General features: G+C 48.6%; 1 protein-coding gene across 1 annotated transcript in view; it reads left to right on the forward strand.

The window, feature by feature from the left end:
- Nucleotides 1–20,024, forward strand: part of COL27A1 (collagen type XXVII alpha 1 chain) — a 144,875-nt gene extending 124,851 nt beyond the window's left edge. Inside the window, exons 54-66 of the mRNA XM_089912648.1 lie at nt 263–370; nt 4,040–4,093; nt 4,602–4,664; nt 5,055–5,108; nt 5,245–5,280; nt 5,402–5,419; nt 5,652–5,687; nt 5,948–5,974; nt 8,676–8,741; nt 9,622–9,790; nt 10,830–10,939; nt 17,244–17,462; nt 18,283–20,024. Of these exons, the coding sequence (XP_089768774.1) occupies nt 263–370; nt 4,040–4,093; nt 4,602–4,664; nt 5,055–5,108; nt 5,245–5,280; nt 5,402–5,419; nt 5,652–5,687; nt 5,948–5,974; nt 8,676–8,741; nt 9,622–9,790; nt 10,830–10,939; nt 17,244–17,462; nt 18,283–18,429 (1,107 nt within the window). The 3' untranslated portion in view covers nt 18,430–20,024. The remainder of the gene's footprint in view (nt 1–262; nt 371–4,039; nt 4,094–4,601; nt 4,665–5,054; nt 5,109–5,244; nt 5,281–5,401; nt 5,420–5,651; nt 5,688–5,947; nt 5,975–8,675; nt 8,742–9,621; nt 9,791–10,829; nt 10,940–17,243; nt 17,463–18,282) is intronic.
- The last annotated feature ends 2,403 nt before the right edge of the window (nt 20,025–22,427 follow it).

The raw sequence follows: 22,427 nt of genomic DNA on the forward strand, positions 1-22,427 counted from the left end.
GGTCTGTTGGAAAGAAACAATGAAGAGGAGAGGCGTGTGGGAGAGTGGACGGAAAGTGGCCCCTGAATGCCAGAGTAAGAAAAGAGACTTTCCCCTTAAGGAGGCTGAAGTTTTGAGCACCCCTCCGCCACCCCCCAGGGCTATGCCTGTTGCCCCAGCACCCGGAGATGTTAACTGACCCTGTGGAATGGTTTTTCAGCACCTCCCCTCTCCTCGAGCCATTTTCTCCCTTTGATTGGTCATCTTGGTGTATTTCTTTAAGGGTGAAAGTGGGTTACCCGGGCAGCTGGGTCCCCCTGGCAAACGAGGGACGGAAGGCGGAACGGGGCTTCCTGGGAACCAGGGGGAGCCTGGATCCAAAGGCCAGCCGGTGAGTGAGCCCCAGGGAACACACGTGTTCACACACACAGACCCAGAAACCACCTTCCTGCTCTGTGACGAGGGCAGACCAATACCCTCTGTGGGCACAGATACCATTCTGCCTCCCCTGCGTGCGGGCTTGGGGGTGGAAAAAAGCTGAGAAATGAGATATGAGCGGTCCCTTCAGAATGAGGAGAGGTGATTCCAACCGGAACTCTAAATAGCCTTCAACAGCCTTGTATCTATTAGAGAAATTGCATCTACAGTTTAAAAACTTCCCACAAAGGCTCAGATGACTTCACTGGTAAATTCTAGTAATTGTTTATGGAAGAAAAAAATACCAATTCTGCATAAACTCTTCCAGAAAATTGAAGAGGAGGAATATTTCCCAACACATTCTATGAGGTTAGCATTACCTTGATGTCAATGCCAGATGAGGACATTACAAGAGAAGAAGACTACAGACCAATATACCTCATAACTATAGATACAAAAATTGTCAATACAATTTTAGAAAAATGAATCTAAGAATACATTAAAAGGATTGTACATCAAGATCAAGTGAGGTTTATCCCAGGAATGCAAGGATGGTGTAACATTTGAAAGTAAATCAATGTAATTCACCATATTAGCAAGCGAAAAAAGAAAACCCAATTAATCATCTCAGTAGGTGCAAGAAAAGTAATTGATAAAATCCAACTCCATTTCTGATAAAATTTCTCAACAAACTTGGTAGACCAAGGAACTTTCTCAACTTGATAAAGGGCATCCATGAAAAATCTATATTTAACATCATACTTAATAGTGAATGACTGGGGCTTCCCTGGTGGTGTAGTGGGTAAGACTCCACACTCCCAACGCAGGGGGCCTGGGTTTGATCCCTGGTCAGGGAACTGGATCCCACATGCATGCCGCAGCTAAGAGTTCACATGCTACAACTAAGGAGCCAGCGTGCCTCAACTAAGGAGCCGGCAAGCTGCAACTAAGGAGGCTGCCTGCCACAACTAAGACCCGACCCAACCGAAAAAAAAAAGATAGTGAATGACTGAATTCTTTCTCCCAAAGAGCAGAAACAAGTCAAAGATATCTGTTCTCACTACTTCTATTCAACGTTGTATTGGCAGTTCTAGCCAATGCAGTAAGGCAAGAAAAATAAATAAAAACATTCATATCAAAAAGGAAGACATGAAACTTTTCATCTGTAGACAAAATGGTTGTCTATGTAGAAAACCCAATAGAATCTACAATAAAGCTACTAGAATAAGGGAGTTTTAGCAAGATAGCAGGACACCAGCTCAATATACTCAAATGACTTGTATGTGCTAGCAAGAAGCAATCAGAATTGGAAATCTAAAGAGCAGTACTATTTACAATAGCATAAAAATATGAAATCCTTAGAGATACACATGACAATAGGTGTATAAGACATGTACACTGAAAAACTATAAAGCATTGTTGAGATAAATTGAGGAAGATCTAAATAAATGGAGATATTTACTGTGTTTATTGGTCAAAAAAACTCAGTATTGTTAAGATGCCAATTTTCCTCATGTTGGTCTATAGATTCAACACAATCCCAATCAAAATCCCATCAGGTTTTTCTTGTAGAAAATAACAAGCTAATTCTAAAATTCATTTGGAAATGCAAAAGACCTAGAATAACCAAAACAACTTGGAAAAAGAAGAACAAAGTTGAAGGACTAACAGTAGTTGATTTCAAGACTTACAAAGCTACAGGAATCAAGAAGGTATGGTATTGCCATAAATATACTAACGGATCAAAGGAACAGAAAAAAGAGTCCAGAAATGTATTCATTCATATACAGACAACTGATCTTTGACATACGTGCAAAAGTAATTCAGTGGATACAGAATAGTGTTTTCCAGCAATGGCTCCAGAACAATTGGATACTTCATACTGTGTACAAAAATTAACTCAACATGGATCATACACCTAAAAATAAAACCAAAAGGGCTAAAACTTCTACAAGAAAGTGTAAAAGAAAATCTTTGAGACCTTGGGTTATAAAAAGATTTCTTAGAAATGACACCAAAAGCATGATGCATAAAAGAAAATCTGATAAATTGGACATCAATGAAATTTAAAACTTTTGCTTCTCAAAAGGACACTGTTAAGAGAATGAAAAGATAAGACACATACTAGGAGAAAGTGCAAAGCATATGTCTTGTAAAGGATTTATAGCCAGAATATATAAAGAACTCTCAAAACTCAATAGTAAGAAAATAAGCAGCCCAATTTTAAAAATTAGACCAAAGGTTTGAGTAGACACTTCAAAGAAGCTATACAGGTGGCAAATAAGCACATGAAAAGATCAATATCATTAGTCATTAGGCAAATGCTCATTATAGCCACAATGAGATGCTACTGCACACCTTTGAATTTGAATGGAGGAAATTTTTAAAGACTGATCATACTGATCCTTGGCAAGGATGTGGAGCAATGGGAAGTCTTGTACTCTGCTAATAGGAATGTAAAATTGTACAACCACTTCGGAAAACAGTTGAGCAGTTTCTTTAAAAGTTAAGCAACAGGGTTTCCCTGGTGGCGCAGTGGTTGAGAGGCCGCCTGCCGATGCCGGGGACACAGGTTCGTGCCCCGGTCCAGGAGGACCCCACATGCCGCGGAGCGGCTGGGCCCGTGAGCCATGGCCACTGAGCCTGCGCGTCCGGAGCCTGTGCTCCGCAACAGGAGAGGCCACAACAGTGAGAGGCCCACGTACCGCGGGAAAAAAAACAAAAGTTAAGCAATATGGGCTTCCCTGGTGGTGCAGTGGTTGAGAATCCGCCTGCCAATGCAGGGGACACGAGTTCAATCCCCTGGTCTGAGAAGATCCCACATGCCATGGAGCAACAAAACCCATGCGCCACAACTACTGAACCTGTGCTCTAGAGCCCGTGAGCCACAACTACTGAGCCCGCGCTCCACGAAGCCACACACCTAGAGCCCTTGCTCCACAACGAGGGAAGCCACTGCAGTGAGAAGCCCGCACGCCGCAACGAAGAGTAGCCCCCACTCGCTACAACTAGAGAAAGCCCGCACACAGCAACGAAGACCCAACACAGCCAAAAATAAATTAAAAAAAAAAAAAAAAGTTAAGCAACAACGAACCATATAACACAGGCCTCTGGAATTATAACCTTATCTGAATCTAGCACACTCCACAACATCTGTGTGACTTTGAGCAGGTTCCTGCCCTCTCTGGGTCTTTATTTCCTGGTCTGTGAATAGGCACATTGTGTCTCCCCAGGCTGATGTGGGAACACACAAGCATGGTGGTGCATGCAAAGTGCCTGACACATAGCAGGCCCTCAGTTTTTAGGGGTTACTTTGAGGGGCCCATTCCTCAGTAGAGCCTTTGGGATGGGTTGGGAAGTCTACAGGTCCTTCCACTGTCTTCCTTGAAGACCTGGGACAGGAGATCCTGAGTGTTCTAGAGCATCCCCTGTGGAAGCCCTGAGCTGGCCTCCACTTTCCCATTTGACAGAGGACACAGGCTCCTGCCCCGCTGGAGTCCAGGCTGACCTGGTGTCTGCTCTGTGAGCCATTCACACTCATCTGATCACTTCGAGGTGGAGTGGCTGATATCCCTGCAAGAAGGCAGGCCCAGGCGTCCTGTGTGACTGCCCAGGCAGCCTTCTCATCCTGTTCTCCCCACAGGGTGACTCTGGTGAGATGGGATTCCCAGGAATGGCTGGCCTCTTCGGACCCAAGGTACAGATTCCCATTCTACACTGTTCCTCTTGGGGTCCCATCCATCCACCGGCTTGTTCATTTATTCATTTATTCACTCGACAAATATTTCTTGGGCATTTGCGGCGTGGGCTGGAACACAGCCAGGGTCTAGCATGAGCACCTGTGTCTCCCAGCACTCACATTCCAGCAGGCCTGGGTTCCAAACCCAGCTCCACAATTCAACTGCTCTGTGCCTCAAGCAAGTTACTTGGTCTCTCCAAGCCTCAGTTTTCTCATCTATAAAATGGGTATAGTAACAGCAAAGGGTTGTTACAATTAAGACCAGAGACCCACACCATTTAGCACCGAGCCAGCTCTCTGGCACCTGCTGAATAATTGTGCACATTTGTTACTCTTCCTGGAGCCTCTCAGGTAAGGCGTCTCTTGACAAGGAGGGCAAAGGTTGGCCAGACCTCGGGTGGCAGAGCGCTGGAACCCTCGCCCAGTGGCCGCCCAGACACAGCAGCCCTTCCTCTGCCTTCTGCAGGGCCCCCCAGGAGACATTGGCTTCAAAGGCATCCAGGGCCCTCGGGGGCCTCCTGGCTTGATGGTGAGTCCTCTCCCTGTCTATCCCAGCAGGGACAGTTATCCGAGGCCCAAGGCTGGCCAGCCATCAGCCAGGGGGCCGCCACTCCTCCTGTTCCTTCGGCATCGAGCCCCTCTGCCCACAATCTTCACTCCTGTTTCCATACCTTTGCTCATGCCGTTCCTGCCAGCTGGGCTGCCATCCTTTCCCCTTTCACTGCTCCCCCCGTCCACTGGTGCCCCCCCCCCCACAAGGCACATAGGACGGGCTCAGGAGACGCATGGCCTGGTCCCCTTGAGGACGTCTCCATTCCATCCCCTTGGGACACTCAGGCTGCCCTCTACCCTCCTGTCCCTGTGACTGTATTCCCCAGGCTCTGGGACAAGGACACACAAGCCTTTCTCTCTCCTTTAGGGGAAGGAAGGCATCATTGGGCCCCTAGGAATCCTGGGACCTTCAGGACGGCAGGTATGTGCAGGGGGCTGGCCAGGAACACCGCTGGGGCGAGACTGTGACCCAGGGCCAGTCTGAGCCTCAGTTTCCCCATCTGGGACGTGGGGCTTCCCCTCTGAGCCCCCTCTCACTGGGCCATGGTTTATTGCAGGGTCCGAAGGGCGACAAAGGCAGGCGAGGGGACTTGGTGAGTGGATGGGCTGGGGACAGTATGGCAGGGGGTACGGCAGGGTTGGGCTGGGGCAGGGGGCGGGCATGGCTCAGCCTGGTCCTCTGACTCTTTCTCCCTGCTTCTGTCCCCCCTCTAGGGATTGCAAGGTCCGAGGGTGAGTGGGCTGCGGTATGAGGACTGGGGGGACAGGGGAGTGGGAGGGACGGGCCCTCTGAGTTCCCCTGCCCATGACCAGGCATGTCCTTGGGCACGTTTTTCCCTGTGGGCCTCAACCTGCACCTGGGCCACCATCGTGCCCGGGTCTCAGGTCTGCTGGAGGAGGCCCGGGCTGGGTGGGGGGATGAGAGGCCTTTGACCAGGGCCTCCTTGTTCTCCTCTTTCTCCAGGGTCCTCCCGGTCCCAGAGGGCAGCCCGGCCCACCGGTAGGTAGCTGTGTGCCCGGTACCCCTTGAACTGCAGGGCAGCAGGTGGGATTTCTCTGAATGAAACCCAAGGCTGTGCTGGCAGCGTTCACAGGACTGGCCCTGACTTCACAGGCCGGGCCAGGCCTCCGGGACAGTGTGGCACAGCCCTGGTAGGGCCAGGCAGAGACCAGCGTGGTGGGTTCTCTCTCGCCCCGACAGCCCCCGGGACTGCGGCACCAGGTCCCCGTCAGATACAGACCCAGCCTCTTCTTTTGCAGGGTCCTCCAGGGAGCCCTATTCACTTTGTAAGTTGGAGAACATTCTCTGTTGCCTGCGTGGGGTAAGGCCTGGGGGTTGGTGTCAGGGGCAGGTGGCGGCAGTGGACCCCTCTCTGGCCAAGGTGGCCCTAAACTGCCCACGTCCTTTTGCCGCTCCATACTGGATCCTGGACCCTGAAGCAGCAGAAAGAGCCCTGGGCTGAGAGGCAGGATACCCAGCTTTTAGTCAGAATGCACCCCTGACTATGAACCCAGGAAGACCTCCCACCGCTGGCTCCGGGGTCCTGTCGGTACACTGTACAGATCCGTTGACAACTCTTTAAGGTTCTGTGTGTGTTGGGAAGGGGGGTTCCCCGCACCAACAAGCAATGTTGGGGACACACCAGCTGGGTGTCCTACAATTCAACTCAATCCTGACACTACTTGGAGTTGGCATCAGATTCCACAGGTTGAGGGCTCAGTCCTACAAGATTGCTGCTGGCTCCCCCATCCCCCAATCCCCATGTCCCTCACCATCCCCCCCTCACCGCCCCCCTTCAGATTTGCCAGTGGCAAATCCAGGTGTCACCTGGGCTTCTGGCCAACTGGCTGTAAACCAGAGGTTCCCACCATGCCCTCCTGGGGTTCCGTTAATTTGCTAGAGCGGCTCACAGAACTCATGGAAACATTTTATGTATTAGATTGTTGGTTCATTATAAAAGGCTGTCACTGAGGAACAGCCAGATGGAAGATGTGCATAGGGCAAGGCACGGGGAAGGGGCACAAGCTCCCCTGTTCTCCCCGAATCTCCGTGTGTTCACCAACCTGGAAGCCCTCTGAACCCAGTCCTTTTGGGATTTTATGCAGGCTTCATTACACAGACATGATTGATTAAATCATTGGCCACTGGTGATTGACTCAGCCTCCAGCCCCCTCTCCCCTCCTTGGAGACTGTGGACCGTAACTGCAAGTTCCAACCCTCTGATCACACGGTTGGTTCCACCAACCACAAGCCCCCATCCTTAGGTTACTTACGAGCAGTCCAAAAGTCACCTCATTAATATAGCAAAAGAGACCCTATTCCAGGAGATTCCAGGGCTTTTAGGAGCTCTGTGCCAGGAACGGGATTGAAGACCAAATATATATTTCTTATTATAAATCATAATATCACAGAGTCCTTCCAGCTCAGATTCTGAGTCCAAAGAGGGCCGGCGGTCAAGGTTGCAGGTGGGGCCCCTGTGTTCCTCCCTGGTGGGTACCCTGGCCTGTATGAAAGCATGGCCCCCTCCCAAGCCCTCTGACAATTCCGTCTCCATTTCACCACGGTGATGATTGACTGTTAGAAGCAGGCCCTGACAGCTTCCGGGGAGCGGCCAAGGGGAAGGGCTGAATGGGGGAGGAGCCCTTGGGCCGTGAGCTGCTCAGAGCCCCTGTTCTTCTCCCCTCTCTGCTGCTCGCTGCCCATCCCTCTGCCTCGCCCATAAAAATGGAATGACAGCCCTGGCCTCTCCCTCTACACTTTTCCTTCTTCATTCAGTAAGGAAGCCAGCTAGGGGGAAGTGAAGAGATCTAAGAAAAACCTTCTCCCTCTGAAAAAATGGGAAATGAGAGGGTTTTGAGTTTTTTCGAATAATAACTAATATATTCAGTGCTTGTTACATGCCAGACAGCATTAGAAGTGCTTTTCCCGTATTAACTCATTTATTCCTCTCAACAGTTCTGAGAGAGTTGTATTGTCATGCCCATTATCAGGATGAGACAACTGAGGCAAAGAGAGGTTAAGCAACTTGCCCAGACTGTGCAGTTAGTAAGGAGCAAGGCTGGGATTTGAACTGGAGAAGTACCTCCAGAGTCCTCGCCCCAGACCCCAGTCCTGCGCTTTACTCACTACCAGATTCTCCCCCTCACTATTTTCATGGCAAGACCATGGCTATGTTTCTGGCAAGCCCAGTGCCAGGGATGGAGCTACAAGTGTACGTGAGACAATTACAGTGCAAGCCAAAGGGGAGACACGGGGACTGTAGAGAAAGGGGTCCACACCCAGCCTGGGGGCAGAAACGTCAGGAAAGAGTTCCCATGGCAGCTGGCATCTATAGGATGAGCGTAGGGCAGGGTTTCTCAACTGCAGTGCCGTTGACATTTGGAGCCAGATGATTCTTTGCTATGAGTGATTGTCCTGTGCGTTGTAGGATGTTCAGCAGAATCCTCCACCCACTACATGCCAGTAGCATCCCCTCCTCCAGTTGTGACAGCCCCTGAAGTCTCGAGATATTGCCAAATGTCCACTGGGGGCAGCATCTCCCCTGGATGAGTACCACTGGAATAGTAAATGGAATGGTGGAGGGAGGGAAGAGGCAACGGGAGCAGCATGTGCAAAGGCCCAGTGGCTAGATGGAGCATGGTACTTAGGAACTTAGAAGTACAATAGTGTGTGTGGTGCACGGAGCACACGTGGGAGAGAGAAGAGAGGCAGGGCCAGAGACCGCAGCACTCAGTCCAGGTCTTATAGCCATGCTGAGGAGTTTGGACTTAATCCTGAGGGTGTTGGAGCACTATGGAAGTGCCTAGAGGAAGGGAGCAGAAGGGCCTGTTTGCAAGGGGAAGAAGGACAGAGTTGCACCAAAGGCATGCTGTTGGCCACGATCCCGCCGGGGAAGCGGGGGTGGGAGGGCTCTCGCTCAGACCCTGGAGCACCCGCTTGCTGGGTGTGTGGAGACCAGGAGATACACCCTGTCTTCTCCCCGCACAGCAACAAGATGACCTTGGGGCAGCTTTCCAGACGTGGATGGACACTAGTGGAGCACTGAGAGCAGAGGTACCACCAGGGGCCCTGCCCACATGGGGTCCCTTCCTGGGGGAAACGGAAATGATGGCCCATGTGTGGTCAGTGCCCTCCACGTGGCCTGTACTGAGTGATTCACGGCCAGAGCAGGGGCCAGAAACAGGCCTGAGCCCTTTCTCTTTCCTCCAGAGCCCTTTCCTCCTGAGTCAGGAAGAGATGCTCAGCTGGGTCCAGAGCCCACAGCAGCTTCCGTGGTTCAGTCCCACAACCTGCCAGGAGCAGGAAGCTCGTTGTCAGTCCACAGGCTCTGCTAAGGCCCTGGCCGGTGATCAAGTCAGCCCCAGGATATGAGGCTGAGCAGGGCCTCAGGTGTCCTCTAGTCAAGCCCCGTCAGGAGTGCCCTTTGCTGCTTTGCCTCCTTCCCGCGATGGGGAGCTCACTACCTCCCAGCTCAGACCTTCAGACATTTCCATTTGTGCCCTGAGCAGCATGCTGGGGAGAGGTGATGCCGAGGTGACTCTCTCAGGGCTCATGATCCAGGGGGAAGGGCAGATGGAAAGGCCCGTTATCTTCCTTCCATTCTGGGGGTCAGTGGAAAGTCCTCACCAACCCCTTCCCGAGGGATTTGGGACCACTCCCTTGACTCCTCGCTCACGGGGACCTTGCTGTTCTGCACAGGAACCAGGCTGACCCTCTACTCCTCTCAAGCCTCCAGGCCCTCCTGGCAGATCTGCCCCCACCTGTCCCTGGTCCCCAGTCTCTTTATTTGTTCAGTGGAGGGAGACCCAAGTGTGCCCGCTGCTGGGAACTCAGATGTCTCCTCAGTAGCAAGAACTTGGGGCTGTGGAGGCTCGGACCTCCGGCCAGGCCAGGACCTCAGGAGGCCGATGGCCACCCTCTCTCCCCACGACAGGGTTACAGCCATCCGGACCGGCTGGTGCTGGACCAGGGAGGGGAGATCTTTAAAACCTTACACTACCTCAGCAACCTCATCCAGAGCATTAAGACGCCCCTGGGCACCAAAGAGAACCCCGCCCGGGTCTGCCGGGACCTCATGGACTGTGAACAGAAGATGGTGGATGGTACGAGGGCCTGTGGGGTCTCAAGGGAGGGCTTCCTGCCCCAGGGGTGGGGCAGGGCGGGGCAGGGGGTTCCGGGAGGAGCTGGGTGGGATGGTGCATTAGAGTCTCCACTCCACTGGGCCAAGTTTCTGTCCTTGGGGAGGCAGTCATTTATTCACTCAACAGACAGTCACAGAGCCCTACGATGTGCCAAGTGCTTGTGCTTCCTGGGGTGTGGGGATATAGTGGGAAACACAGAGGAGTGGTCCCACCCTTCCAGAGCCCACAGATCCGCAAGCTGTCCCATTTCCGTGCAATGGGACAAGAGCTGTGGCAGACAAAGCCCCCAGGGCCAGGAGGGGACCCCATCATAGCTTCCCTGCAGAGCCAGGATTTCCCCTTTCTGTTCGCACCTCATCCAAGTCTCTTCTCTCTCTGTGAGCTGATGTGGTGCCGTGGAAGGACCACAGTTTTAGAGGCAGAGAGACTGGAGTTTGAAGGTCAGCCCTGCCTCTGACCAGCTCTGTGAGCTGGGCAAGCCACCCTTCTCTCCGCTGAACAAGAAGGTGGACGAGTGGCCGGCTGTCCTACTCTTTCAGCTCTGGAGCCTTTGGCTCCCTTGGAAACCCAAAGGGGAAACCAAGTGCCAGCAGAAGTGCCTCGTTGATGGGGTAGAAGCCCTGACTCCCACCAAGCTCTAGGAGGATCACTAGCCTTGGCGGCGAAACCATTCAATTAAACGATCCCTAAATCCCTTGGGCAAGTGACTCAGCCTCTCTCAGCCTCAGTTGTCCCCTCTGTAAAATGGACGCTACCCAAGAGCAACATAGGCAAGGGCTCCACCACGTGGCCCCTCCAGGGACTCTGCCACCTGTGAGCTCTGCCCAGAGGGTTTCCTTCCATCTCTGCGGCTCATAGAATCCCTTTTCTGCTCACCCTCCCCGACTTCATGTCCAGCTGGGGCTCAGTGGGTCACAGGGTGTGGGGTCCACCTGCAGAACCAAGCCCTGGGTTCCTCCCCACATATATATATGCCACCCCCATCCCATGCTGCCTGCAGGTACCTACTGGGTGGATCCAAACCTTGGCTGCTCGTCCGACACCATCGAAGTCTCCTGCAACTTCACACATGGTGGACAGACGTGTCTCAAGCCCATCACAGCCTCCAAGGTACCCATCTGCTCCCAAGTCCCCACTGGATGGCCCTCTCTACACCCCCCTGCCCCCTGCCCTGGACCACAGCCCCCCCAGGTTTGGGACTGAGCCTTGACTATCTTGCTACATGGCCTTGAGAAAGTCATCTCCTCTTTCTGAATCCCAGTTCCTCATCTGTACACTGGGGATGAATTGTTCAAAATCCATGGTTTCCAAACCCTTCTGAGTTATGTGATCCCAATGGTTCTTTCTTCAAATAGAACTTTCTGCCTAATATCTAAAATGGCGGAGTTAGCCAAGCTGGCCTGGCTTGGACAGCCGTGACCATCAGCACAAAATAAATCAGTGCGATGCTCATCTGGGATATGTGTTCCGGGGTTGTATATGCAAATATGTAACTCATGTTTAGTGCCCACTTACCATGTGCCAGTCTCCGGGCTGAGACTTTTCTCTGTACCGTCACCCCCATTTCTATTAACGATAACCATAGAAAAACTAATTTGTTTGCAAATTAAGTCTAGTTTCAATAAATTTGATTATTTACATAAGTGTAGCAAGAAGAGTGATTGACAGCATAGGCTCCTTGCTGCTTTGCTGGAACCTTTCATAACGAGTCTCAGATTGAACTTTCAAAAGCCTCTCCAGGCCAGGAAGCCGAGCCAAGAACTTACCATCAGACTTTGCCTGGAATACTTAGAGACTTGGGTGAATTTCTCTCTTCTTAAAGTCCTCAAAATATCCTGAGATTCCTGTACCTGCCAGGAAGTGACCTTACTTACTCACCTGGTAAGGCTGCTGGGAACCCTGTAATCAAGGTAACAGACTGATTTTTCTAAGGGGCTTTATTGGCTCCATAAAGTCAACCTTAGTTCCTTAAGTGATCTGGTCATATCTGAGTCTCTTTATGTCTCTCTCAAATATGACATTCCATTCATAGCCCTGGGGATAACCAGTATTTCCAATTGTGTCCTGTTACAAGGAGAATAGATTCTCATTGAACTTATGCAAATAATTATACTGCCATGAGAATACTCACCAAGAGCTTCTGAATTCTAGAAGGATCAGGTGGGAGAAACAGCAATTGTTTCATCTTTGTTCACAGAGGTGTACTTCACCAAATGGCTGTAATGCATTGCTAGCTTAAGAGAAAAGTTTTCCTTAAATGTGGAAACAGAGATTAAAAGAACTGCCAGTGTTTCCAAAAAAGTCATAAAAAGTTATAATCACCCCCATCAGTTCATTCAGTCCTATGTAATTCATCCTCGATCTTGATCTTTTGTTAGCAGTTTCATGAATCCAGTTTTCCCTTAGAGTTCTATAAATTCTTACCCATTCAATGGTATGATTTAAAAGTTATCAGAAACCTGTACTTGTCAGAGTCCTTTCCATGAATCTCCTTGAAGATGAAGCACTTTTGCAAAGGAGTAAATCAATAATTATAAATGATAAAAGACTGACAAAAGAGTGGTTAAAGATCTGATGGGAGTTCATTATGATGCAGTTGACAAGGAAATTTGGTTATTTCTGTGACACACAACATTTTAAGATGATAGCTGGAGTTATAGATGGATAACATAACATATCAGACTTTTAGGAATTTCATATTATTTCTGGAACACCATATTAATAACATATACCCATTCAAGGATATCCATAAAGAGAAGGTGTATTTCTTATTTGACAGTGTTTCCCATGTGATTTAACATATCAAATAAGCCTAATTAGTTTAACGTTTCTCTTTTTATAAGGAAAGAGATGGATCTTTTGAGATGTTCCAACGATCCTCTGGAAAACCCCAGTTACTTCCAAGTCAAAAAGTCTTCATTTAGAACTTGATTTTGGGAAGTCTGTCAAAAATATCAAAGGTTTTGGACACTTGACTTAATAGAATCACAGATCATTATGAAAAAGTGCCTAATTATCTACTTAGCCAAAGTGACAAAGGATTTTAAAAGCAAATACAGATGGTTACGTAGTTGTGAGAAAACTTAGCTCTTTTGATATTGAGAAAACTGTGTCTTCTAGGTAACTAAAGACCTCATTAAGGCAACATGAAGCACAGGAAATTATTTTGATAAAACACAAAATCTTTGCTTTCTAGCCAGATTACTTAAAAGGTAAAGAAAACCTTTTCATAATCTCTTAACAGGAGCAGACCAATGCTCCAAGAAAACTTTGTCCTTATAGCAGATGAAGAAAATTACATAAGCACATTATTGATATTAAAGCTTATTTTTAAAAAAAAACTCATATAGTAACAGTCCAATTTTAGCCAGCTTGACCACACCAGGTAAAATCCTTTTTCTCTCTCCTGACAATATGCTTAAACTACCTTCAAAATCTTCATTAGACAGTAGACAAAGCTAGCCATCGTCCCAAGCTAATTTTCTTTTGTAACAGAGATAACATGGATTTATTTGACTAGTAAACCCTGTAAAGTTATTTATCTGCAGTATATTTAATGCTGATAACTATAAAGACATACCTATTTTAATTAAAACAAACTTAGACTGGCTTTTATTTACCAAAGATTATCCCAGATCATGTGAACTTGAAAAACATTTGGATTAGTTTCTATATTTCTGAGTTTTAGGAATACCTAATTCATAAGTGCTTTTTTTTTTTTTGGTACGCAGGCCTCTCACTGTTGTGGCCTCTCCCGCTGCAGAGCACAGGCTCCGGACGCGCAGGCCCAGCGGCCATGGCTCACGGGCCCAGCCGCTCCGCGGCATGTGGGATCTTCCCGGACCGGGACACGAACCCGTGTCCCCTGCATCGGCAGGCGTACTCTCAACCACTGCGCCACCAGGGAAGCCCATAAGTGCTTATTTTTAAGCCAGTTAAACGGAGCTCTTTTACAAATTAATTTTGACAATACCATTCAGAGGTAGAGAGAAAGAAAAAAGTCACATATACATCCAGAGACTTACATAAACACACAGAGACACTGAGATGCTATAGCTTCCACTCCAAAATTTTAGCCATGAATCAGGTACAACAATATAAAACTTACTAGTCTGTAAATAACATTTGACTCCAAATTGTGTCTGACAGGCAGAACAAAGTTACCTGCTCCAGTGGCTAATGCTTTTTACTAGTATTTGTGGAGATGACTTTTAAGATGTGTATTTGTTCTTGACAAGTAATATTAAGGAGGCTGTGGACTAGATTTTGAGTAAGAGAGCTTGTATAGCAGTTTGTATTTTAAGAGGCCTCTTCCCCCTCATTTTTTTTCTTCAGCCTCAGGCAATTGTGGGTAGAGTTTTAGTTACCTCCTGGGGTGTTTCCATTTCAAAGATTTAATCTTCAAGGGACAGAGAAAAAAATGTAAATTTTCTTCCAGGAGTTTTAGTGCCTTTTGTATGGTTTTGGCAGTTCCAATAAAATGTTGTAGTACCACCCTATAATTAGGGGAGTGTGCTCTAAAAATAATTCTCTGCCCATCAGCAGGACTAGCATCTTGGCAGTCATGGTAACAAAAAAATAATAATAATAATTCTTTGGGTCAAATGGGGCCTCTTCAGAGTTGAAAATGAAGAGGGGTCATTTAGATCGCCACGACCATGGAAATGGTAAACCCACTGGACCGTGCCAATTTTGCGCAGCAGGAGATGGCCCTCATCTTAATGTTTTCCATTCACTGTGAGCCTTAGCAGTGATCACTGTGATGGAAAGATGCAACCATGCCAGGAGTAAACATCCAAAAAGAGTAAGGGCCCTGGTAGAAGATCAGTGGCTCTAGGGCCCTTTGCCTTCCCTGATCCCTCTTCCTCATCCTAGATGCCTGGATGACCCCATCAACTTTTCCCTTGGCAGCAGGGATGCCTTATAAGGTGTCTTTCTTAGTTCTGCTGAGGGGAAAGCCGAGGGGGCTGAGGAAACAAGCATATAGCCCGGATGGATCTTTAAGAAAATTATGGATTTTAGGGTCTTTAGAGGTATTGGCCAGTTGTTGAATTTTGGCAGCCTTGAGTAACGATTGAGAGCCTGTAACAAACAAACAAAAATACCAGAATAGCCAGTTAGTTCCCCTCTCTCCTTCCTGCTACATAAAATATTTAAGAAAAATTTGAATTTCAGTTCAAGTATAGTTTTTTATCTCAGTTTCTACTTCCCGATTTTCTCCTGTTATCTTAAACTGACGTGTTGTTACTGGAAAATTTTGGATGGCATCACTGTGAACCGTCTTCATAGCTCGCTGCTTTCCTTCCCAGGGTGTTCCAAGAGACCTCTCTGGGACTGAGGTCTGCTTCTACGAGCATGATATGCACGGGATCTTTGGGAAAAGCCCTTAGGCCTCTAGTGTCATACCAGAGCCTTGGCATGTTGGTATATCCCCAGGATGCTTCCATGGGGTTTTGCATTTATCAAGGAGCTGGTGCACCTCCTCAGGGTTCTTAGGAGGTGCTGGCATCAGATTTTTAGGCCATTTACATTTGCCCAATAATTTTTTTTAACATCTTTATTGGAGTATAATTGCTTTACAATGGTGTGTTAGTTTCTGCTGTATAGCAAAGCGAATCAGCTATACATATACATATATCCCCATATCTCCTCCCTCTTGTGTCACCCTCCCACCCTCCCTATCCCACCCCTCTAGGTGGTCACTGCCCATTAATTTTTTTAGGAACATCACACCAGGGATGGGACCCATAATATCCCATTGGGTCAGGGATGAAGAATGACAGTAATGAGTGAAGTTTTGACACAGAAACTATAGATCTCTGTTGTGTCTTCCTTCTGGAGGTCCACTGGTTTCCAGTTGCAAGGCTATTTCACTCTTCTGGATTACAACATGTGGTCCAGGCACAACCACCAACTCAGTGGTCCTAGGTGGAAGTCTCCTATCCTCCTCACCTACAGGAATATATCCCTCCTGCCTTCAGCCGAGAGCCTTTCCTTGGGCAGTGACTTAGCCTTGTGCTCCAGTTCACTTTCCTTAACTCTTCCCTTGAGTCATGGAGGACCCTTACTCACATTAATAGTCAATTAAGGCCTTTATAATTAGTGGTCTCAGTGGCTAGTTAGAGCCTATGGCCTTGATCACACTGCTCTGGGGAGATCATTGGATTATCGCAGCAGCCGTGACTTTTTGGATTGGATACCATAGCAATATGCGAAAGCACTTAGCAATGAGACAGACCCCCAGCAAGCAGTGCTCCTTCCGCAGATGGTGATACCCACCTGAGTTAGGTGGTTAGTAAGCAAGTTGCAGGTAAAACGCATCCCATCCATTGATTGCAAGGGCGGTCGTGCAGTCCTGCCAACTACACCAATCGTTGTGTGCTGGTCTCAGCCTATAAATAACCAGTGTTGTGGCTGGACCAGCCCTTGCAGTTCTTATTGCGATTGCAAGATGGCTTTCACCAGGAAACTTTGCAAAACTAAAGTTTTATTATTTACAGGACCTGGAAATTGCACAGCCCACCTGGGGCCACACTACAAGGTCATGAGGAGAGAGAGAGAGAGAGAGAGAGAGAGAGAGCGTGCGTGGGCCTGGGGTTCTGCTTTTATTGGGGTGGGGGGGTGTTAGGGTTTTGCAGGCTCATTCTTTAGTGGTGAATTTAAAATATAAGGGCCAGAATTTAAAGCATGGGGAGAGAAAAAACAAGTAGCCCAAAGGGTCAGTTATTGAAATCAATCCAGAGCTTTAAAACAAAGGAGGCTCAGTGCCTGGAGGTGGCCTGACTCTTTATCTAGTCCTGTGGCTGGCAAGGTATTTATTTGAGATAGTCTGTCTTTGAAGTGGATGCCTCTTTGAATGGATGCCTCAGCAATCAAAGCTTAAGTCAGGCACTTGCACCAGAAAAAAAGAGAAAACCCAACTGTCAGGACTTAACGTACAGCCACTTAAGCCCGAAACCCTGTCCTGTTGTTTGTTGTCAGGTCTGCCCTTTCCAGCTGCCTCACCCTACCCCGCCTGCAGCTTGGGACTTAGAAACGTGGGGAAGGCACTTCTCATTTCCACTGCCCACTAAGAGCCTCTCGCTCTTGGGCAAGATCCTCTTCCTCTGTGAGCCTCGGTATCCCAGCTCAGCTCCAGAGATCCCTCCCATACGGTGCATTAGGACCCTCGCATTTCTGGCTGGAATCAGGCAGACCTCAGTTCTTTCCCCTCCTTGTTACTCCTTGGCTGTGGGACTGGCTCACACAGGCCTCAGTTTTTCTGTCTTTCGAGCGAGTACAGCTCTGGGAGCATGGCTGGGAATTGCTTACCAGGAAAGGGCTTATCCCTGGACCTTCCAGAGGAAGGTAAGGAATTCTGAGAGCTGTGGGCAGCCCAGCCCGACCCTGCCTCACTGCTCTATCTCCTCCACAGGTGGAGTTTGCCATTAGCCGGGTCCAGATGAATTTTCTGCACCTGCTAAGCTCTGAGGTGACACAGCAAATCACCATCCACTGCCTTAACATGACCGTGTGGCAGGAGGGCACCAGGCAGAGCCCAGCTAAGCAGGCTGTGCGCTTCCGGGCCTGGAACGGGCAGATCTTTGAAGCCGGGGGTCAGTTCAGGCCAGAAGTGTCAATGGATGGCTGCAAGGTAAGTCTTGGGGCCCCTTACAGGCCCCTCATGCATAGACAGGTAGGAAAACGTTTTCTTATATAGTAACAATTTTATACTATAGTATATTAGTATGATACATATAATGTTTACCTTTGAGTTTTATAAAATTGCTTTTATTCACTTTTCTCCCTGGGAAACTTCTGAGGGAAGGTCTGGGCTGGTAAAAATTCTACCAGCCGGTAGATGCTGTGCTTATTTACAAGGCTGCTTATAGAAGGATGTATCTGTACTCTTCTCTCTGCCCCTGCCCTGCCAGGCTAATTTCTTCTCTTAACATTCTGGTTGTCTTCAGAGGCCTAAAACAGGGTGGGTTGTAGGGGAAGAGGGAGACAGAAAGTCATCCAAAAAACCAGTTTCACAAAATTAGACAAAACCAGTAATGCACAGTGTTACTGAGGATGAGGGGAAACCAACACTGTCACACAAAGCTATTTGGAAAAATTAAAGCTAAATTGGTAGAGGCTTTCGGAACAGCAGCCACATGTATATTTCCAATATATATCCAAAGCCTTACAAATGTACCTATCCTTTGATCCCGCAAATCTTACTTCTAGAATTTGTTCTAGGGAAGTAATTAAGGATGTGCACAAAAGTTTAGCTACAGTGATACTCATGACCGCTTCTCTTTTAAGAATCAAAATGGCGGAAGCAATCTAAATGGACACATACAGGTCACTGAAACAGTGAAATGCCACGTGGACATTAAAAATTGTGAAGAAAGATGAGGGAGAAATGCACTTGATATATGATGAGAACTATGATGGATAGACATGTCCCCGTTTCCCTCTACCCGCAGGTCCAGGATGGCCGCTGGCATCAGACACTCTTCACCTTCCGGACCCAGGACCCCCAGCAGCTGCCCATCGTCAGCGTGGACAACCTCCCTCCTGCCTCTTCAGGGAAGCAGTACCGCCTCGAAGTTGGACCTGCGTGCTTCCTCTGACCTCTGACCTCCTGGCTTCTCTCGGCCTCGATGGGGAGGGAAGAGGAGGGTACCTAGGGGCAGGTGGGCCCCTAGGAGAGGCAGCTCACCTGCCCAAGGATCCTTGAGCAGACCCCAGCTGTTGTCTGCCCAGTAGAAGAGGCTGAGGGGTAGCAGGGCACGGGGTATCCTTGGGAACAACTCATCCCAGCTCAGCCCCAAAGACCAACCAAAGAGCCAGACAGAGCAAGCCGGGCCCACAACCCGCCTGAGCCCCGCGGCCTGTCTCCCAGCTCTGCGGCCACCCCCTTCCCTGCTCAGCTTCCTTCCCAAAGAGCCCCACGTTCCAGCCAGCTTGAGGGAAGGGGGCATCTCGTCAGCTGGCCCCTGCCAGGGAGCTTTGATGTGCAATATTAGAGAGGAGACATGAAAAAAGGAGAAAAAGAAAGAAAGAAGTATATATATTTTATTTAAACAAACGCAAAGAAGGTGCGTTACTATTTTTTTTTCACCTGGGAAAGAGGTGAGAAGGTGAGAGAGAGCAGCCAGGGGGTGGGAAGTGATGGATGCCGAGAGGGAGAGGTGAGATCCTCGGGGCTGGGGGTGCCCACGTCTGCTACCTCCCACTGTGAAATCGCTGGTGCTCACAATTTTCTCGTAGTGTATGTGATTTTTTTAAGGAAAAAAAAAACCTATTTAAGATTCTGAAGGTGCTACCAGTTTTGCCACAGACTTTGAAGAAACATTTGGATGTGGGGTATCATCCACGTTTTTCTCTCTCCTCCAAATGACAAAGTTTGGGGAATTCTTAAAATTTTCCTAGCATCACCCTTGTGCTCATTGCATAATCTGTTAAGGAGGGCGGGGGGAAGAAGGTAAAAGGAAAAAAAAAACAAAAAGCAAAGCAAAAAAACAAAAAGAAAAAACAACCAGAAACAGAAGTAGAAAAGATTTACCTTTTAACTTATGGACTTTGAAATGCTTGTCCTCTTAAGGCAGGGGGAGGCCTGAGGATGAAGGATTTCAGTTTGGCCTTTCTTGGTCCTGGAGGGAAGTTAGGCTTGTCTTGGAGGGTATGATCTAGACTGGAGAGTCCTGACCTTGCAGATTTGACCTTGAAGAAACCAGTTAGGAGAACGGCACTGGGTCAGGGCTGGCCTTGGAGGTGGCATGTAAATATGGACCCATCTCATGATGAAGACACAGACCATCCCCTAAGGTCCTCCGTTCCTGGAGCTTGTCCTTCCAAGATGCAGTCATCACTCTTGCTTTTTCATCGTCATTCAGTTCTGTAGAAACCCAGCACCATTAGCTCCAAGTATAAATGTGGGCTGAGGAGAAAGGCTTATTACGGGAATCTCCGAGTTCAGCGTGGCAGGGCTCTTCAGGGTAATCTGAATTGTCCTGCCTCAGCGAACCAGTCAGTGCCCAGGCTGGATTTTGCAGTCATTTTAACTATGGAATTATTTTTGTAGAAGGGGAAATTTTATGTGAAAGTCTATTTGTGTCTTTTTTTTTCCTAAAGTGTCTCTTTGGGAATTGGATTCGATTTTCATTATTTAATACCTCACTCTGGCCCACCCTCCCCTCCCCCCCACTTCCTGTCTCCCTCCCCCACCCCCCGCCCGCCTCCACGCTCCCTGGAAGTGTGTTTTTGTAGCAGCTCGGGCCTCATCTCAGCGCTCGGTCTCCCCAGCCACCAGTCTCCACCTGGCCTCTGTCCTGGCGTCTGTCTTGTTCTTGGGTTTCTCTGCTGTCCTTGTTCATGTCTCTGTCCACGTGTCAATGTGTTAAAACCCAAGTGGGTTCCGTTTCTCCTTTTCCCTTCTGGATTTTAAATAAATATTTAAAACTGAGGCAATGGAATGACACATCTGTGGCCGTGTGCTTCTTTGAAAAGGCCGGAGGGAAGTTTCTGGCAGGGCTGAGAGGGTCAGGGGAAGAGGCTTAGAGGATGCCCTGTTTATGCTACTCCCCCCGTAGGAGGGGGGAGGGAGAGATACAGCGCCTTGTGGTGGGGGGGGCCTAAAAGTGAGGGAGTGGGTCCTGTAGGGTCCCATTGGCCGCTTAAGACCTCAGAAGGGCCTTCTCTCGCAGTTGCGGAGGCTGGAAGTGTGCTGTAGACCAGAAATCCAAGTGTTGGCAGGGCCACGATCCCACCGATGCCTCTAGGAGAGGTTCCTTACTCTGTCCTGAGGCGCCAGGCAGTCCCTGGCTAGCAGGGCAGCACCTCAGTCTCGGCCACTGTAGTCACATGACGCTCTCCCTGTGTGTCTCTAATCCCATCTATTTTTAAGGACACCAGTCATATTGGATGAGGGCCCACCCTAATGACCTCATCTTAACTTGATTACATCTGCAGAGACCCTATTTCCAAATAAGGCTGCCTTCACAGGTAACGGGGAAGCATATCTTTTGGGGGGACACAATTCAACCAATAACACACAGGGAGGAGGTATACTGAGGTTAACATGAGAGCCTTTTTTTTTTTTTTTTTTTTCTTAACTTGGTAAAATACACATAACATAAAACTGACCGTTAATGACGTTTAGTACCTTTGCGACGTTGGGCAACCATCACCACTGTCTACTTGCAGAACATTTTCATCATTTCAAAAGGAAACTCCGGGCTTCCCTGGTGGCGCAGTAGTTGAGAGTCCGCCTGCCGATGCAGGGGACACGGGTTCGTGCCCCGGTCCGGGAAGATCCCACATGCCGCGGAGCGGCTGGGCCCGTGAGCCATGGCCGCTGGGCCTGCGCGTCCGGAGCCTGTGCTCCGCAACGGGAGAGGCCACAACAGTGAGAGGCCTGCGTACTGCAAAAAAAAAAAAAAATCAAAAGGAAACTCCATACCTGAGAAGCCATCACTCCCTGTTTCTGCCTGCTCATACCCCTGGAAAACCACTAACCTGCTTTCTGTCGATGGCTTTGCCTACTATGAATATTTCATATAAATGGAATCGTACAATATATGACCTTTAGTGAACGACTGCTTTCATTTAGCATAATGTTTTCAAGGTTCATCCTTATAGCATGGATCAATACTGCATTCTTTTTTATGACTGAATAGTATTTCATTGTATGGATAAACCAGATCTTGTTTATTCATTCTTCCATTGATGACATGTGGGTTGTTTCCATCTTTTGGTGATTAAGGATAGTGCTTCAATAGGAACAATTCTTACCTGTGAGATTCTTGAAAGAGGCCCCAACCATACCTGCTTTGGAAGAAGTGAGTGAGAATCTGGGAGACAGAGTTAACCAGAGTTAGTGAATAAATATACAAGACGCCCAGATAACTTTGAATTTCGGATAAACAATAAATATGTTTTTAGCATAAGTATGTCCCATTCAATATTTGGGACATACTTATACCTGCTGGACCTGAAACCCCTATCTCCTGACTCTTGGTTCAGAGTACTTTCTTCCTTAGCTTGTTCCTCCTCCCCTGGGACACTGGAGAAATCAGAACTTTTCCGCCCTTCTCATCTAAGAGAAAGAAGAAATCACGAGCAGTTGCGCCACATTTTAAAAACGTGTTGTCAGGCCTGCCTGGTGGCGCAGTGGTTAAGAATCCGCCTGCCAGTGCAGGGGACACGGGTTTGAGCCCTGATCTGGGAAGATCCCACATGCCGTGGAGCAACTAAGCCCGTGCGCCACAACTACTGAGCCTGTGCTCTAGAGCCCACAAGCCACAACTACTGAAGCCCGCGCGCCTAGAGCCCGTGCTCCGCAGCAAGAGAAGCCACCGCAATGAGAAGCCCGCGCACCACAACGAAGAGTAGCCCCCGCTCGCCGCAACTAGAGAAAGCCCACGCGCAGCAACAAAGACCCAACGCGGCCAAAAAATAAATTAATCAATTAAAAAAAAAAAAGCTAGCTGTAAGTTTCTAGGTCATCAGTCCACAGGCGGCTGGGTCTTCTCTACCCTCCCCACCCTGACACCTACCCCAGACAGTGAGCCCTGGGAGCCACTGCCCTGCGGTGGCTCCAAACTTCCACCCATGGAGCCCAGGATTC

Source organism: Delphinapterus leucas, chromosome 6, assembly GCF_059928025.1.
Source record: "Delphinapterus leucas isolate spDelLeu-1000000601 "Yukka" chromosome 6, BTC_Dleu_Yukka2, whole genome shotgun sequence".
In the NCBI taxonomy this organism is placed as follows: domain Eukaryota; kingdom Metazoa; phylum Chordata; class Mammalia; order Artiodactyla; family Monodontidae; genus Delphinapterus; species Delphinapterus leucas.